Raw genomic sequence first — 18594 nt, forward strand, 5'->3', positions numbered from 1 at the left:
CCTCATTCTTTTGGCTTGAGCAAGTCTCATGGCCACGCACTGCAGTTACATGGCAAAGGGGATAGGTCAGAAAGGGGTGAAGAATCAGAGCCACTGACACAATCTGTCAGAAACATTCTTCACTGGGATAACCAAGTGGCTGGTGGCAGTGTTTCCAGAAACTTCAGGAGCCCCCCTGCCTTACCAAGGAGTCAATAAGAAAAAGGCAGAACTAGGAGACAGGAATGTGTGATGGTACCATGGGAGTACCTAGATCCGGCCATGCCTCCTGTTTTCAGGTACGAGCCATGGATTCCTTTATCTCCTTAAGCCAGTTTGAGATGGGGTTACTTCTATTGTTATTGGTGGGAGCTTTCCTCGTCCTTATCAGTTGCTGGTGGGAGTGGGTTTCTTGCCATATCATGAGAAAAAGAATTTTCTGAGACTTGCAAGGGAGACCGAGTGATTTTTATTTGCATGGAATTAAATCTCTGAATTTCTAAGGTCCCATTTCCCTTTTGAACCGGGGCCAGCATGGCCAGCGGGAAACCCGAGGAGGGGCGGTGAGGGATTAAAGAAGACAGACAAGAGAATACAGTTGGGACCAGGTGGATCACTGCCTGGATGAGGAAACAGTGACACAGCCTATAAGCTGAAGCTTTATTTTATTTTTTTTAAAATATATTTTATTGATTTTTTACAGAGAGGAAGGGAGAGAGATAGAGAGTTAGAAACATCGATGAGAGAGAAACATCGATCAGCTGCCTCCTGCACACTCCCCACTGGGGATATGCCCGCAACCCAGGTACATGCCCTTGACCGGAATCGAACCTGGGACCTTTCAGTCCGCAAGCCGACGCTCTATCCACTGAGCCAAACCGGTTTCGGCCCGAAGCTTTATTTTATAGTCAGATCACACAAAGCAAAACAAGGGGAGTGGTCAACATGTTTACTCAAGCCTTGTTTTGGCAGCACTTGCTACACCTCCCACAGCCCATTAGCTACCTAGGAACAAGGGAGGACTATAAGGTCAAGCTTAATTGTGCTAGGAGGGCTCTGCCCACCAAGCTGGGATTTGTATGTGGCTCTGCCACAGGTCAGTCCAAGGCTTGACCCTATGCCGCTCCCTACACCTTTGTCCCACCATTGGAGAAGTGTGGATGTGACTTCAGCAAAGCTAGGGTTAAAGACATTGCCCAGAGTTTCTGTTCCATGTCTGCACAATCTAATCCAGCATCAGGCTGGGTTAGTTTGGATTCCCCATTGCAGTCCATCAGTCCATTGCATCTGGGGTCCACAGGGCTACACGGCTATGGAGAGAACAGGGCCAAATACAAGAAAGCCACAAGAGCTCAGAGCCAAGAGTGCCAAGAGCCCAGAGAGCAAGCTCCGTTGTCTATAGGATTATTCCCCAATTTTCATAGGCTTGCATTAGTCCTGCCCCCTCTAGTCAACCCATGATTACCTGGGCTAGATTGACAGGCAAGTACCTTTCCCACCCCGACTTTACTGCCCATCTTCCCCTGTGTCCAGTCCCTTCCCCCAGTGTTTTGCAGGGAATGGACAAGTGGGTCCCTTGGGAGGACAAAGTTGCAGCTTCCTGGTGAAGCTGCCCAAATGACCATGCTTATTTGTCTAGCTTCCCGTTTGCTCCTTTCCTATTATTGGTAATTAGTTAATTACAACAGTATCGCTATCAGTCACAACCAAGAACGGTGACTAATGTTCTATGGATGCATAATGTTGGATGGATGAATGTCTACTAATATGTCATGAAGCTCTTTCCCAGCTAACCCTTCTCTTTACTATCCCTGCTACAATGCCTGTCAATCATCCTGCTATCCCCCCTCCATCTTTTGGAAGTGTGCATTTCCAACCCATTTTGGGCTCTCCTACTGAGACCCTTTAAATTTCACTAGCAAAAGATAGATTAATAGGAGAGAAAAACAGAAGCTAATTAACTGAAGTGTACACATGGAGCATCAAGAGGTGAATAACTCAAAGGGGTGATTAGAACTTGGGCTTATACAGCATGTTAATGAAAAAAACACACACAAACCAATAAATGTTTAGAGACATGCTAAGGCAGAGGACAAGGACTTAAAGATTCGAGGAGTGGTAAATCATGGCAAGGCAAATAATTTATATGGGGAAACTAAAGGTAGGTAAAGGTCAGTTTTAGCAAACTGTGTGTGTAGATGCCTCTGGTCCTCTCTGGACTGATGAGAGTCTAGAATTGTCTCCACTGATGAACTTCTGTCCTTCCTGGTGGAGAGGGGGAGGTGGCAGACATCTTTACAAATCATGTTCTGCTTTTAGGCAAGGAAGCTTTTTTTTTTCTTTATAAAAAAATTTTATTGTTTGACTTTAGAGAGAGAAAGGGAGGAAGAGAGAAACATTGATTTGTTGTTATTTGGTTGATTCTTGTATATGTCCTGATTGGGGGGGGGGGGGGGGGATCTAACGTGCAACCTTGGTATATTGGGACGATGTCTAACCAACTGAACTCCCTGGCCAGGGCCAGAGAGCTTTTCCTTTACGTGCTTCTGTTCAATTGAATTCTGCTTAAAATAATCCTCATGCCAAAGTGGCATATTTAGGAGTGGCTTTTTCTGCTACCCCTCCTCCATGTCTTCATTCTGAGTCAAAAGCTTTCCTACTGTATTCCTAGATTATACCAAGTTCTGCGTCAGCGGCAACTTGACCTCTCTGAACCACAGACTTTCAAAACTTAAAGGTAATAATATTTCCCCTCAAAACATATTAAGGTGGATGCCATCCAGTAGATGAGCAGCATTTTAGTTGGAGATTCGGAGAAGTGTGCATTTCCAACTCCTCGCTGACAGCTCGGATAGCAGGTGTAGCCAGATGTCACATTGCTTAGGAACAGCCAGGGCAGTGGTGACCTTGGTTTAAACCAGTACATACCTTGGTTTAAATGCGGTTTCTGGTTGTCTTTAAGTACTGCAATTTTCGGCAAACACTTAAAGGGTAGAATAGCTTTCTGGATTGTCCCCAAAGCCACAGTGAGATAAAAGGCAGTTTTATTCACCTTGATAGGCGGTCAGGCGTACCTGTCACTGAAGCAGGTTAAACCAGTTCCGGCAGCCGGGGATCAGCCCAGAGACGCTTATACAACATTCTGGAAAGGGGAGGCTACCTGATTTTTATGGTTTCTAAAGCCTTGCCTGTCAGGTGGGAATCCTGTAACCAGAGCTTAGGAGCAGCCAGGCTTCTGGAGTCAAAGGAAAAATAAACATGGTGCTGTTTACAGAGTGATTGGCTGCCCTTGTTTTTGTTTTTTGATATCACATGCTTTCCATTTCCAGGTCTAAAAACCCGCCAGGCAGAGGCACAGTCACCAACAGCCATGTTAGCATTCCACAGGCTGGACCCAGGTGCCAGGATTCAGAACAAAAGAGAAACCTTTTGAAATGTCACTTCGTTTCTCAGGGAGTCTCTTACTGTTACCCGGTGACCTAAGGTGCCTTTCCCTCTCAACCACAAGTCAGCCTGTGTCATACATCAGAACACTTTAAAATAGCCCTTTGATTCCAAATCTGTCACCAAGCTCCAGGAAAGACGATATCAAATCTAGAAATTTGCGTGTGCAATAATCTCCTTTATGCAATAATCCAAACTCAGAAACACAGACATATGCTTTATCATCTAAAACCAAAACTCCAAGCGTGCCATTAATACACACAGGCAGCTTCTCGGGTGGAAACTGAATCTATAACTAACAGAATTTGTGCCGCCCTCTTCACAAAATATACCTTATTTCGTCCTCGGTACACATCTCTGAAGTTACCATTAGCTCATGTATTTTACATGTGGGAGATTGCAAGATCTGACCAAGGACACGGAACTAGTAAGGGGCAGGACCAGGACTTACAAGCTGGTCTATTCCAATCTCAAACTCTTAGTCGAAAGAGAATTGTGGCACATCTTCCATTATTTGTTTGTTTGTTAATCCTCACCCAAGGATATTTTTTCCCTCAATTTTTAGAGAAAGTGGAAGGGGAGAGACAGAGAGAGAAACATTGATGAGAGAGAGACACATCGATTGGTTGCCTTCCAACCCGGGGATTGAGCTTGTAACCAATGTATGTGGCCTTGATGGGAATTGAACCCAGAATCCTTCAGTCCGCAGGCCGATGCTCTATCCCCTGGGCCAAACAAGCTAGGGTTCCATTTATTAAAGATAGGAATATTAGAACATAAGCAAGTTTACAGTATTTTGAAATGACAAAAGTTAAATCTATTGCATTACATGGTGGTAGAATAAAACCTTTTAAACTTAAGGATTTTTCTCAAAGAATTCTTTATATGGATTCTGAAGCAGGCAAAAACTTATTGAATAAAATGATGCTGATTAATAATGCAGTTTGCTGGGGTGATGGGCACATGATGCAGTCTGCAGATAATGTTTTATTGAGTTGTACACATGAAACCTATATGGTTTGGCCAGCCAATGTAAACCCAATAAATTCAATGAAAAAATAATGCAATTTGCTTAGATAAATGCATTTTTGTCATATACATATTTGATCCATGGGCCAAGAGGCTGAATGAGTCATACCCTCCACAATCCAAGAGAAATCTAGACATTAAAAATATGCTTCTATAATAAATAAGAAAAATGTTGAGAGCTCAAGTCAAAGGCAGTCAAGCATTTAGTTTACAAAGCACTTACTTTCCTTCCCTTGTATGCAAAGAATTTATAATCTAAGAGGCAAAGGTAGAAATGTGCAGAAATAGGACATATGATCAAAGATCAGGAAGGACCTTATTCCTTAGAAAATATATTTTTAAAAATATAATTTTTATTGATTTTAGAGAGAAAGGGCAGGGAATAGATAGAAGTATCAATGATGGGAATCATTCATCACCTGCCTGCTGCACGCCCCCAACTGGGGATTGAGCTCACAACCCAGGTATGTGCCCTACCAGGAATTGAACCATGACCTCTTGGTTCATAGGTCGATGCTCAACCACCAAGCCACACCGGCTGGACAGAAAATATTTGATACCATTTTCAGATTTTCTGATACCTTTTGGAGAATCTGGCATACAGTGAGTACCTAATACATGTGTTGAATTCAATCAGGGATTTATAACCATCACACCAACTATTATCTATTCAGGAGTTGGGATTTTATAAAGGAAATGAAAACTAGCTAAAGCAAATTCATATATCTGCCATGAGTGAGAAATGAGAGGCTATGGTTTACAATTACGTAGAACAGAACCAAGAGCCCAGCAGTAAGCAAGACATTTATCTCTGTAGACGAAATAATTATTACAAATCCAGGTTGAAAAGTTCCTGCACAATATTAGGAAGAAAGACTCTCAGGCTTCACTTTAGAAAATATTTACAGGTGGGCATTATTATGATCTCAGTGTTCCATTAGGAATATGACTCAGAAGGTGGCTGGACTGCAGTATTGGCTAAGGTAGAGGCTGACCTTGGCTACGTTAGAGACATTGAATGCGTATGTAGCTGCTTAAGTTTTTTACTTTGGGTGGTGTTATGGACTGAAATGTGTCCTCCTCAAAATTCATGTTGGCCCTAACCAGTTTGGCTCAGTGAATAGAGCATCGGCCTGCGGACTCAAGGGTCCCAGGTTCGATTCCGGTCAAGGGCATGTACCTTGGTTGCGGGCATATCCCCAGTAGAGTGTGTGCAGGAGGCGGCTGATGGATGTTTCTCTCGCATCGATGTTTCGAACTCTCTATCCCTCTCCTTTCCTCTCTGTACAAATTCAATAAAATATATTTTTTAAAAAAATTCATGTTGAAGGCCTAACTGCCAATGTGACTATTTTTGGAGATAGGGCCCTTAAAGAAGTAATTAAGGTTAAATGAGGTTATATTGGTGGGTCCTAATTCTTTAGGGCTGGAGACACCGGGGATGTGTGCGCGCAAAGAAAAGGCCATGTGAGGACACAATGAGGAGCTTTCTGTAGACCAAGGAGGCAGGTCAAACAACCTTGCTGGCACTTTGACCTTGGACTCCAGGTCTTCAGATGCAGAAAACGAATTTCTGTTGGTTAACAGACGTGGTACTTTGTTATGGCAGCCCCAGCAAACTAATAAAGCTGGCAAACAAAACATTCATGTAAATGTGTTCTCATATAAAGGCTTATTCTTTTTTTAAAAATTTATTTATACTGATTTCAGAGAGGAAGGGAGAGGGAGACAGAGAAACATCAATGAGAGAGAATCATTGATGAGCTGCCTCCTGCACTCCTCCCGCCCCCCAATTGGGGAATGAACCCACAACTTGGGCATGTGGCCTCGACCGGTATGGAACCTGGGACCCTTCAGTCCAGGCTGACGCTCAATCCACTGAGCCAAACTGGCTAGGGCAAGGCTTATCTTATATAATAAAAGCCTAATATGCAAATTGTCCCCTCAGGAGGTCGTTGGGCCAGGAGTTCAACCAGGAAACTGGAAATTCGACTGCTCACTATGATGTGTGCTGACCACCAGGGGGCAGTGACCAGTGGTGGGTGGGGGGCTGCAACCTCTTGCCGGCTACATTGGGGCAGGAGTGATGGGGACAGAGGTGCGGTGAGAATGCGGGGTGTCTGCCAAACTCGCTCTCATTCCCCTTGTTACCTCCCCCAGGATACCAAGGCTTATGCGCTGGGGAAGCCCCACGTTCAGGTGCTGGACGCCCGCGGGGAACCCGCCCCACACCCGCACAGCGTCTTTTGTCTTCCAAGTGAGCCAGGCTGCAGCCGCTGGGACTCCAGGGGCAGGTCAGGCTCCCTTTGGGTTTGCTCAGTAGCCAGTCTGCAAGGCCAGCTGGGAGACAGCACACTACCTGCCTGGCTTCCATGTGGTGCCACTGGGCAGCCCAGAGGCCCATGCTGCACCCAGGCCTATGGTGTCCAGCCGCACTCACTGCATCTCTGCATGGGGAGTCGGGTGCCACGACTCAGGGGGAGGGGGGCGTGTTGGGGCTTGGGGGCCCAGGTGCTGCCCAAGGCCCAGAGGTCAGCTGGGATCTGCCTTCCCATGCCTGACGCTTGTGCTTTGATTGACAGCCAGGCCTAGGGACCACACTCGTGCACGAATTTCGTGCACTGGGCCTCTAGTTCTTTTAATAATTGAAACATGGAAAATGACAGAGTTTGAAAAACACCAACCACTGTGGGCATCTCATCTGTATTTACTGCAATTTTCTCAATACTCATAGTTTGGTGTAAGAATCTTGCATATCTTTGATTGAATCTGATGTTTTATTGCTGCTATAAATGGTATCTTTAAAAATTTTTTTTTTCTAACCAATATTGCTGGTATATAAACTTTACAAAATTCACTTATTAATTCTAAGAGTTATCAGATTATTTTGAACTTTCTACATGTGTAATTATGTCATCTGTAAATAATGACATTTTTTATTTCTTACTATCTGACCCTCATACCTTTTACCTCTTCCCTGCCCTTACTGCACTGGGTGGCTCTACAGAATACTGAACAGGAGCAATGAAAGCAGGCCTCCTTGTCATGTTACTTCTAGTTTATTTCTGAAACATATTTTTAACTCTAAAATTTCCTGAGCTGTTAGCTCTTGTTTTATTTCTTCCTGTTGCTTGCCTATCTCATTTTTGAACTTTCCCAATTTTGATGTTATGTTGTTCTTAGGTTCTATCATTTCTGAATATCCTTTAGCATTTTAAAAAACATTATTTTCCTCTGCTTTGTAAATGTTTCTGGGCTATCTTCATTTTCTGTGGGTGTGTTAAACAGATTATCCTGTGTGTTTTTTTATTTTTATTTTTATTTTTTTAATATATTTTATTGATTTTTCACAGAGAGGAAGGGAGAGAGATAGAAAGCCAGAAACATCGATGAGAGAGAAACATCGATCAGCCGCCTCCTGTACATCTCCCACTGGGGATGTGCCCGCAACCCAGGTACATGCCCTTGACCGGAATCGAACCTGGGACCCCTCAGTCCGCAGGCCGACGCTCTATCCACTGAGCCAAACCAGTTTCGGCCTGTGTGTTTTTTTTAAGAGCGTATTAGTCATGTTTAAGTGACATGGTTTTATCTATATTTTTCAAAGATTCCTGTGTAGGAGGCAAGGTGAGCCAGGCATTTCCGTTCTGTGGTTCTAGGGTTCTCTCTCCTGTAAGTTACTAAACAGTATTAGATAATACGGTTTTCTGTGTTCTCTTTGGTATTTTCTGACTTGTTTTATTTGGTCCTGTTCTATTCAGTGTCTGAACCTTCTCACCTTTACCCCCAGCGTCCTTCCCTTGTCAATGTGTATTCTATAGCCAATAGTTTCCCCTGGTGCAGGCCTCTGTGCACTCACAGCGCTACTTCCTGAGAACCCTGAAGACCCAGGTTGCCCTAGCACCCTCATACCTTTCTGCAGCTCCTTTTACTAGGATACAGTAATTTATTGCTGGACAGCCCTTTCCCAATTGTGATTGTGATTTTTGGATCTACCGGCTGAGCTTGCCACCACTACTGTGGATTCCTCCTTTGGGGCTGAGTACATGTTGCTAAATTCTGGGTTCTTTGGCTCTTACAAACATCACAAGTTCTCCCTTACTTTTTCTCTGCTTGCTCCTCAAAGCTCTTGTTCCCACATGATCCTGTTGCTATTGATGGTTTTAGTCAGATTCTAGGATTCACAGGGACAGTCCAGCACCTAATTTTAGTGAAGATGGGGCCACTGAGTTTTTTTTTTCTTTTGCTATAGGATAGCTCCATGGGGATTTGGGAGATTAAAAGAAGACCCACTGCTGCTGTCATCATGCCTCCTATAATTGATTTTTTATTTTTAAATGATTTATATTTTTCTATTTACATTATAATGCCCAGGACAGGACAGACAATTATGCTTTAGTAATGACTAAATTCAAGTTTTGTGACTAAATAATACATTTATTTCTTGTTCATGTCAGTCCAATGAAGTCAGCAGGCTCTCCTCTCTAAGCAGTGCCTCATGAGGTCCCCGCTGTTTCCATTTTGTAAACTGTGTGTTTACAGCCAAGCAGGAAGCTGGGAGACTGTTCAGTCATGACCACTGATTGATGGCAGTGAGTTTTACTGCCGCATCGAAAGTCACACATCACTTGTCCCCAAAGCTCTGTGACTGGTCAGAACGCAGTCACATGGCCCCAAACTAACTGCATCGTAGGCTTGAAAACAGAGGACACTGAGAGTCTTCGCCACCACTCAGCACAGGCGCCCCAGCACCTCTGGGAGAGAAGGTAGACTGTAAAACAAGATGCTGCCTGTCCCTTCACATATCGTAAAGGACTTGCAACGTAATCTGATCAAGTAGCATGTCACCAGCATTTTAAAATAAAGTTTTAATTCCACTAGTATAGTTTTTTAAATGTTTAAAAATAAATTGTGAATCAAATTGTTTTCAAGTCTGTAAAACACCGTGTTTCCACAGTCTTCAATTGCTGACAAATTTGGGGGAGAATAAGGCAGCGTATAATTAAATAAAAATTAAAATGTCTCCAATTATAAAGGTTCCAGTTAAATATACCTTTTAGAATTACAAAGAATTAACTATACCACTATGATCTAAAGCAAGAAAATGGTGGTTTGTCATCATTTACAAACATAAATGTGTTCACAAACTTTCTAAATATTCAATATATACACCCGGAGAAATCTCACCTTAAGACAATGATGGTTTTTATTCCCTTTAGTCTACCATTTGACACTATAACATACTCACTGAAAAAATTAACACAACATTTAAATAACAATTAAGTTCATGAAAATTTACAAAATATAACCAATGTACTCTGACTTATAATCACATCTTAAATATTTCAACTTAACTTTTCTGGCCTGATCAGACCTTTAAAAAATATTTACACACTGTTTTAATTTTAGGATATAAAACTGTAGCAATTTACGAAAGTTTTCATTATAAAAATTAACATAGCAATTCTCAAAATACTGAAAACAACCATGTTATGAAAGCAGTACCTACATCATAACAACTTAGTTCTTTTAGAACACATCTTCAAAGGCACATTTCAATTAGTAGTATTTATCTAAAGATAGTAGCTTGGGCTTTAAGCTTCCAGTTTTCCATCACCTCAACCTTTCGATGATGAAGGGTGGGTGGAGGTAGGAGAACATTTCTACTTGGACAGCAGTACTCTCAACTCATCATGGCCACGACCACAAACCACCCAGTTTAGTCCAAGAGGTGGTGTTATTTATTTGGAGCCTGAAGAGAATGAAACTTCTGCTTCTTTGGAACTACATCTTCACGTTGGGTTCATCTTAATTTAAATCACTTGGTGAGTTATAAGTGCTACAAATTCCCATGATGTCAGACATATTGATATGTAAAATCAAATATAAATGACTTTGTGATTACCTCTGTTATGGTCCACTTTAATTAGGGCTGATATTCTAAATTTGACTGTAATTATGACATTGAGATTGTCAAGTCCCTTAAAACACTACTGTTATTTTAAAATATATATTTTTTATTGATTTCAGAGAGGCAGGGAGAAGAAGAAAAAAATAGAAACATCAATGGTGAAAGAGAATCACTGATCGGCTGCCTCCTGCATGCTGCCCACTGGGGATTGAGACTGTAATCCGGGGCATGTGCCCTGACAGGGAATCGAACCTTGACCGCCTGGTTCATAGGTCAATGTTCAATTACTAAGCCACACACACTGGGCACACTACTATTATTTTTTAATAGTTTATGTCCTAGGACCCTAAAATACAATCTGACATGCAATTTGAGGTATGGTTTAATTTTCAGTGAAGTTTAATACTAACCAAAGTACTAAATTAAACGAGACTAGTATTTTGGGGTAGTACTAATTTATTATGTAATTGATCTGATGCAAAGAACAAAAACGAATTTTTAATGCTACTTTGGAATTTCAAAAAGATTATGAATCTACTATAATTTTATATAACTTCCCTCAAGTCTCAGTTGAGTGTTTCTATTTTTTAAAGGTGATGTCTTTAGATCTTTTTCTCACTATAGTTATATAATTGAGCAAAAATATTCTTAAGTACAAAAAAGAAAATGGTCCTCTATTACTTAACCAAGATATACTTTTCTGGTCCCTCACATTGGTCACTTTAGGGGCACTTATTCAAATTCTAAAATAGCAGCTTTTTAATTAAGGCAGCATTGCTTTATTCTTACCTGTTTTTCTATTAACGAATCGATTAGAGTCCAGAAGACCAGTTTTACACTCAGAAGGCCTTTATAATGTAAGAAGAGTTAACACGAACATTCTTCTCCATGTTTAAAAAGTATATAAAAAGTTATTTTATTCAAAGTCAACAAGTACCTTATTTTTCTATTTGGAATTCTAAAGTAATTAGTCATTTCAGAATGTGTAAACCATGAAATTACCTTTTAAACTAACATCAACAACAAAGTACAAGTTTTCCTACAAAAATACTACATAGAAGATATGGCACTTTTTCCCTGAAATAAGAATTTAATATTTGGACAAAAAACTGTAAACTTTTGATTACATTCAAAACATAACCTTTTAAAGACTTGTATTACTTGAGGCTTTGGCAACTGAAGCATTTTAACAACACAATGATGCCAACAGTTTGTTCTCTTATATGTGCTACCAGGAGGTAAAAAAAGGCTTCCTGCAGTGGAAGCTCTGGGTGAAGGAACTGTTGAGCTGGGAAACCCGACCCTTCGTTCTCCCTGGACTGTGTTCCACAAGCACACAAGGCATCTGTACCAGCTGGACAGGACTCTTCCCTTCCCTCAAAGCCTGGGCCAGGTTTAAGATCTGTGAAAAGGAGATATTTTCACCAGTTCAAAAAAGATAAAAACCCTTCAGTTCACTGACATTAGTTTAACCATTTATTCATAATTATAATTTTTATTTCATCTGTTTACGCTCAATAGATTATGATGAGGATAACTGCCTTAAATATATATTGTATGGACGTATATACATACACACATATATAAATATACACAAGTGCACAAATTTAAAATTAAATAACTTTTGCCAACTGGTACCTTTAAAATATTCTAGAATGTCCAAGAAAAATGAAATCAGAGACTGAATAAACATATTCTTGGCATAGAACCTAAACAAATACTGGTCTAAATAGTCTGGTTTTAAAACTAAATACTTGCCTTATCCATTCATTCAACAAATACATTTACTGCAAGCAAACTACATGGTAGACTCTGTTCTAGTGTTGGGATACAACACTAAAAAAGCAAACCAAATCCCTGCCTTCATGGAGCTCCATTTTAGCAGGAGAAGGAATCGATAAACATTATGAATAAGTAAATTACACCATGTACTAGAAGACAAAAGCGCCATGAAAAAGCAAGATGCATGGCCAGTGGGCAAGTGGGTTACAGAATTGGAGAAGGCAGCCATTTAAAATAAAGATTTAAGAGCTAACTCTTAAGTAGGAAACATAAACTAGGAAAAAGAAGAAGTTTATACATGTTTTCAAGCAAAAATAGAAGCATGGAAAAAGGAGCGGTTTTTTATTTTTAATTGTTTTTTTCGTTAATCCTCACCCAAGGATATTCTTCCATTGATTTTTAGGGAGAGTGGAAGTGAGAGGGAAAGGTAGAGAGATAGAGACCAGGGCTCAGGCCAGGGAGGAGCCTGAAACCAAGGTATGTACCCTTGACTAGAATCGAACTCTGGACCCTTTGGTCCACAGGCCGACGCTCTATCCACTGAGCCAAACCGGCTAGGGAGAGGGCTTTCTCTTGGAAAGCTCACGTTTTATGGAAAGTACACTAGTATTGGAAGTAGGGTTGAAATAAATAACTTTTCAAGTTAGTGACTGACGAGAGAAACATTATTTTGTTGTTCCACTTTTTTTCTCTCTTATATTTTCTGAGGTCTAGTGTTCCATATTGGCACAGGGAAAAAATAAACATTTTGCCCTATTGCTATTTAATGTAAAATTCAAAACACAGTTTATCTTTAACTTTCCTAAACATTACTAGCCCAGATTTTAAAAGAAATTTCTTCATTCTAGTTTTGAGTTCCATTCCACATCTTTTTTTAAAAAAATATATTTTATTGATTTTTTAGAGAGAGGAAGGGAGAGGGATAGAGAGTTAGAAACATCGATGAGAGAGAAACATTGATCAGCTGCCTCCTGCACACCCCCTACTGGGGATGTGCCTGCAACCAAGGTACATGCCTTTGGCGGGAGTTGAACCTGGGACCCTTCAGTCCGCAGGCCGACGCTCTATCCACTGAGCCATACTGGTCAGAGCCCATTCCACATCTTTATGTGAAGAATTAGAGCATGTCACTGATTATGTGTATTAAAACTAAAGAGTTAGTATAAACGAGGGCAAAAGACTTGGTTGTACAAAGCACAAATCATAAAGTTAATTGGCAAAACTGAAAAGAGGGATTTAAGGGATAATTACAAATGATAGAAATAACACAAGTAATTTGACTCAATTAAGGAAATAGCTAAATGATGATTCTGTTGTTTGGAACATAGGTTAGTGTTATTTGTTTTTGTTAAGTCTCTGTTTCATTAAGCACTGATTTACTTTAGAATATAAAAATACTACCGGATTTTTCACACCAGATTTAAAAAAATACAGTTAAAACTAGAGAGCTACATAATGATGTACACGGTCAGGTGCCCTGCTCTTTCTGGTTCCAAATAAGTCAAAATCAAATAAAAAAATTAAATTAAATTAGAACATATAAAGGCATTATTTTATTTTTTATTTCCCCATATCTCTTTTTTAAATATATATATATTTTTTATTTCAGAGAGGAAGGGAAAGGGAGAGATAGAAACACCAATGATGAGAGAGAATCATTGATCAGCTGCCTCCTGCACGCTCCCCACTGGGGAATTAAGCCCACAACCCAGCATGGGCCCTGGCCGGGAATTAAACCTTGACCTCTTGGTTCATAGGTCAACTGAAGCTCAATCACTGAACTACACCAGCCAGGCTCTTGCCCCCTATCTTGATCCTGTGATTTTTCTATTTTATTATACACATCTGTATAATACTAGAACTCCTTTGTGAATGAGATAGGATATTAATAAATAAAAATCAGATAGAGACTGGTATATCTTTGAATAGACCACATTCAGTAATGGAATATCTCTATATCTTTTCAGATAAGTATTTAAAAATTTAAATTCCTCATGTACCAACTTTAATCAACACTTAAAAAGCTTACAAAATTATTTACAGCTTTTATTTTTTAAAATTATTCCTATGATAAAGATATATATATTTTTAAGGATATGACAATGCCAGAAGATAGAACATACTGATAAATTAATTTGTTTCCAGCAAAAAAAGGTCAAATTTAGGCATAATTATTAATGCTTGAAAATTTAGCTCAAAAATAGTTGGGATGGTAACACTGCAATATAATTACAGCCACTGACCATCTACGCCCTTCATTCATGCCTGAATTACGGGAAACATCCCTGTGAGGCTCCAGACCAGGGGTGGGCAAACTTTTTGACTCGAGGGCCACAATGGGTTCTTAAACTGGACCGGAGGGCCAGAACAAAAGCATGGATGGAGTGTTTGTGTGAACTAATATAAATTCAGAGTAAACATCATTACATAAAAGGGTACGGTCTTTTTTTTTTTAGTTTTACTCATTTCAAATGGCCGGATCCGGCCCATGGGCTGTAGTTTGCCCACGGCTGCTCCAGACTCTTCATCCACTGAGTAAACCGCACCCCACTGTCCAGCCTAACTTACAGCAGTTCTTTCATTTAAATGTTATTACTGATTTTACAGAGAGGGAGAGGGAGAGGGAGGAAGAGGGGGAGAGGGGGAGAGGGGGAGGGAGGAGGAGAGGGAGACATCGATGTGAGAGTGATACATAAATCAGTTGCCTCTGGTAAGCATGCTGCCTTGGGCCTGAAACCTGGCATGAACCCTGACCAGGAATCAAACCAGCTCAACCAACTGGTGAGTAAATGATTATCTAATTTAATTATATTTATTCCTTTAATTTTACTTTTTAAAATATATTTGTATTGATTTCAGAGAGGAAGGGAGAGGGAGAGATAGAAACATTAATGATGAGAGAGACTCTTCATCAGCTGTCTCCTGCACGCCCCCTACTGGGGATTGAGCCTGCAACCTGGCATGTGCCCTTGACCAGAATCAAACCTGGGACCCTTCAATACACAGGCCAATGCTCTAACCACTGAGCTAACCCAGCTAGGGCTAATTATATTTATTTGTTAAAGTTATATAACAGTCAGTGCAAAATCTAGACTCGTCTTTTTGCCCCAGGGATGCAGCAAACAGCCACCTTAAATGTATATTTTAGGAAGAAAAAGTTAATTTAACAAGACACCAAAAGACTGTTTACAGTGTAATTTATTTTCATTTCAAGTCTTCCTTTTGGAATCTAAATACTGCTAACAGAGTAGAAGACCCCTTGTAATCTGTCCGTCAGCCCAGCCTGCAGGTCCACAGCAGCCGACCTAATAACTTGTATTTCTTCTTAGAGGAGGTGAGGAGGGGTGAGAGGACTGAGTTACAATTAGTACTTTTATGCCCCAATCAGTGCTCAACCTTGGTGACATGGTTATTTACTGACTGCTCTTGCAAAGGCCAAACACGTTCTACTATGAGACAAATAATCGGGAGGGAAAAGATAAGAATCAAAAAAAAAAAAGATAACAATCAGGAAAATACTGATAGTTACCAAAATAAAGACAAAGAATTCACAGTAGGGTTCTGGGTAACTAAACAAAATACAATGAAGTCAGTGATATCTAATTTACAAGACAATAGAGGAAAGATACTATTGAAATCAATTTCATTTCTAATCATCTGAGCTATTTTGGTTCAGCTAAAACAGTATCTGGGTCACAATGGAGAAAAAAGTTGATTAGTATTTCAAAGAGGAATTTTTGGAATTTTTTTCTTAGCAAGCGTGTGAAAAAGTGACCTACCTGGCCCCTCATCACAGACATCTGACTTTCAAAAGTGGCTTTGTTAAATCTTTTGTCAGTCTATCACAGAAAAGAAAAAAAAAATCATTATAATTACAAAATTCAAGATCTTTGAATCAAATATTTGAAAACAAATGAACTCTTTCAACTTGGCCCCTAAGGTCATTAGAAAGTTTTTACCTGAGGTATTTTTGTATACCCCTAGAATGATAAGAATAGTTTATTTATACTCTAACTTGTTCCAGGAAGGATTTAAAATGACACGCTAGCCCAGCAGTTCTCAACCTGTGGGTCGTGACCCCTTTGGAACACACATATATAATTACATATTGTTTTTGTGATTAATCACTATGCTTTAATTATGTTCAATTTGTAACAATGAAATTGGGGGTCACCACAACATAAGGAACTGTATTAAAGGGTCGCGGCATTAGGAAGGTTGAGAACCACTGCCAATGAGTTTAGGTTTTTTTGAAAGAAGTAGATTATTACAGGTCACCAAACATTTGTTATAATTTTTAGAGTCATTACTTAAATATTCAACTTTTGAAGAAAATAATTTCTCAAGTTTTAAGTTTCACTTCAAAGAATACTCACAGTTAAGTGTAACTTCACAAATTTATGCTCCTGTAGAGTAAGAGTAAAACTGCTAATTTCTTTCTGTTATGTCAAGTTCTACTGCAAGAAGTGATACCAAAAACAGTAAACTGCAAATTAACTCTATCGAGAAAACCTATTCTATTTTAAGATTTCATTTTCTGTAATAGTTAAAACTAAAAATTTATTTACCTTAAAAAGTTCATAGAGATCTTCACATAAATCTTGCACAAAATTCATGTCAGAAATATTTGGTAGAATCAAGTTTCTTGTTTCTTCAGAAAAAGGAACTTTTGCTTGAGGAAGCCAAGCCCAGTGAAATGGATCTAACAGAAAAAAAGGTTTCTAATCAGAGGGGGAAAGGGTGTATTTTGACCCACATTTATCCTAGTTCTTTTGTTTTGTTTTTTTATTTTGTATATCCTGGTTCTTTTCCTACAATTCCCAGGTTCTCAAAAAACAAACAAACAAAAAACAGACAGGAGAGAGAAGTTGTCAGAGAATAATTATCCTTTGCTATCTAGATTACTCAGATTCCAAGTTTGGATTTTCAATTCAGACAACAAAACAAAAGGTTTTACCTGAAGTAGTTAGGTTTCTGGGTTTTAAAGAGTAAGAGTTTTGATATGAGTCTATTTCAAACAGCCCTATTTAAATACATATATTTGAATCTCTGGTTCCTAAGTTTGGAAATTAAGAGATAGCTATAATCTGGTTAGAGCTCTAGATCAAAAACTTGTTGGCTGAGGTCTCCCTGCCCTTCCAGCCATAAATCATCAGGAATTGGCCACACACACACACACACACACACACACACACACACACACACCACCACCACCACCACCACCACCACAACACACGATCTTCTAAAATTTTAAATCATCAGTAGGTAAATAGGTGAGTAGCTTTAAGGGATAAAAGACCCACCATTCCCAGCTAACTGTAGTTCTCTTCCAAGAGGACCATTATTTCCACAGCCAGGACTAAAAGATTTGTAAAGCAGTAAGAGTGCATATTCAGTTTCCTGTGTATCTCCCTGAAGTTATATCCAATTTCCTTTTTATCGTTCCCTAATAAATTACATCAAAAGGAAAGCCTTTATTCTAACTCCTGACTCTACTTCCAACCCCTACCCCACAATTTTACTATCACTCTCTCCCAGCAGTGATCACATGGGAGCCTCTCCACAGGTCCATTTGCAGTCCTCATCTACTTACTGTCTCTATCACATAGCGCTGTTTTCGATCATCTCCTGATCTCCTAATGTGCCTTTGGAGATACCACTCTCGAAGTTTACCTTCTGTCTTTTCAGTCACTTCTCTCCTAGGATGGCTTTTCTTCTTCAATGTCACCACTCCCTCAGATTCTATCCTTACTCCTTTTTTTCTCGTTCATTTACAGAACATTCATGAAACACTGAGTACTTACATACTTTGAATTATCCTAGTGATGGTTTGTTCACCATGATTTCCCTGGGTAATAGCAAACAACACCATGGCTCCCACTACCAAGGTGACAGCTTAAAAACTATATCCTCAATACTATTTCTTCTTTCAAGTTCAAAGACCCTCAATCCCCAACTGTGTGTCTGATAAAATTTCCCACATGTATTGTAGGTAACTTTAACTTAACACTTTTAAAGTACAATATGTATACAAATTCCAAATCATTAGAGAAAAATAAATGAAACGAAGACATATCAGGTCAGTTCAATAAAAACAGGAAAAAAAGCAATAATTGGAATTTAAGGTAAAAAAAAATAAGATGGCAGTAAAAGTTCAAAATATCAATAGTTTATTGAGATAAGCTACAGAATTGAGTGTACCTATTACAAGAATCTCAGGCTAGGTTAAAAAATATCTGGCTAAGTGATGTTTATGAGTCATATACTTAAAACAAAATGATGAAAGTTAAAAATAGAAATATAGAATAATACCAGGTAAATGCTAATAAAAAGAAATAAAGTATACCAGTGTTACAACAGACAAAAAAACCTTAAGAGGAATAAAGCAGGATATATTTCACACTGATAAAAGAACAAACCACAGGCAAAATAAAGTGCTGGGCCATTAA

General features: G+C 39.5%; 1 protein-coding gene across 6 annotated transcripts in view; it reads right to left on the reverse strand.

Moving 5' to 3' along the window:
- Positions 1-9633: 9633 nt before the first annotated feature.
- PI4K2B (phosphatidylinositol 4-kinase type 2 beta) overlaps positions 9634-18594 on the reverse strand; it is a 28373-nt gene continuing 19412 nt past the window's right edge. For 3 of the 6 annotated variants that reach the window (XM_059674131.1, XM_059674140.1, XM_059674111.1), the window contains 4 exons: positions 16714-16847; positions 16522-16551; positions 15925-15984; positions 9634-11765 (listed from right to left, as the gene is read on the reverse strand). In XM_059674131.1, the coding sequence (XP_059530114.1) occupies positions 11592-11765; positions 15925-15984; positions 16522-16551; positions 16714-16847 (398 nt within the window). In that variant the 3' untranslated portion in view covers positions 9634-11591. Of the gene's footprint in view, positions 11766-15924; positions 15985-16521; positions 16603-16713; positions 16848-18594 lie in introns of those variants that run through there. The other 3 variants (XM_059674120.1, XM_059674158.1, XM_059674150.1) reach the window with 3 other exon arrangements.

Source organism: Myotis daubentonii, chromosome 1, assembly GCF_963259705.1.
Source record: "Myotis daubentonii chromosome 1, mMyoDau2.1, whole genome shotgun sequence".
NCBI classification, from domain to species: Eukaryota; Metazoa; Chordata; class Mammalia; order Chiroptera; family Vespertilionidae; genus Myotis; species Myotis daubentonii.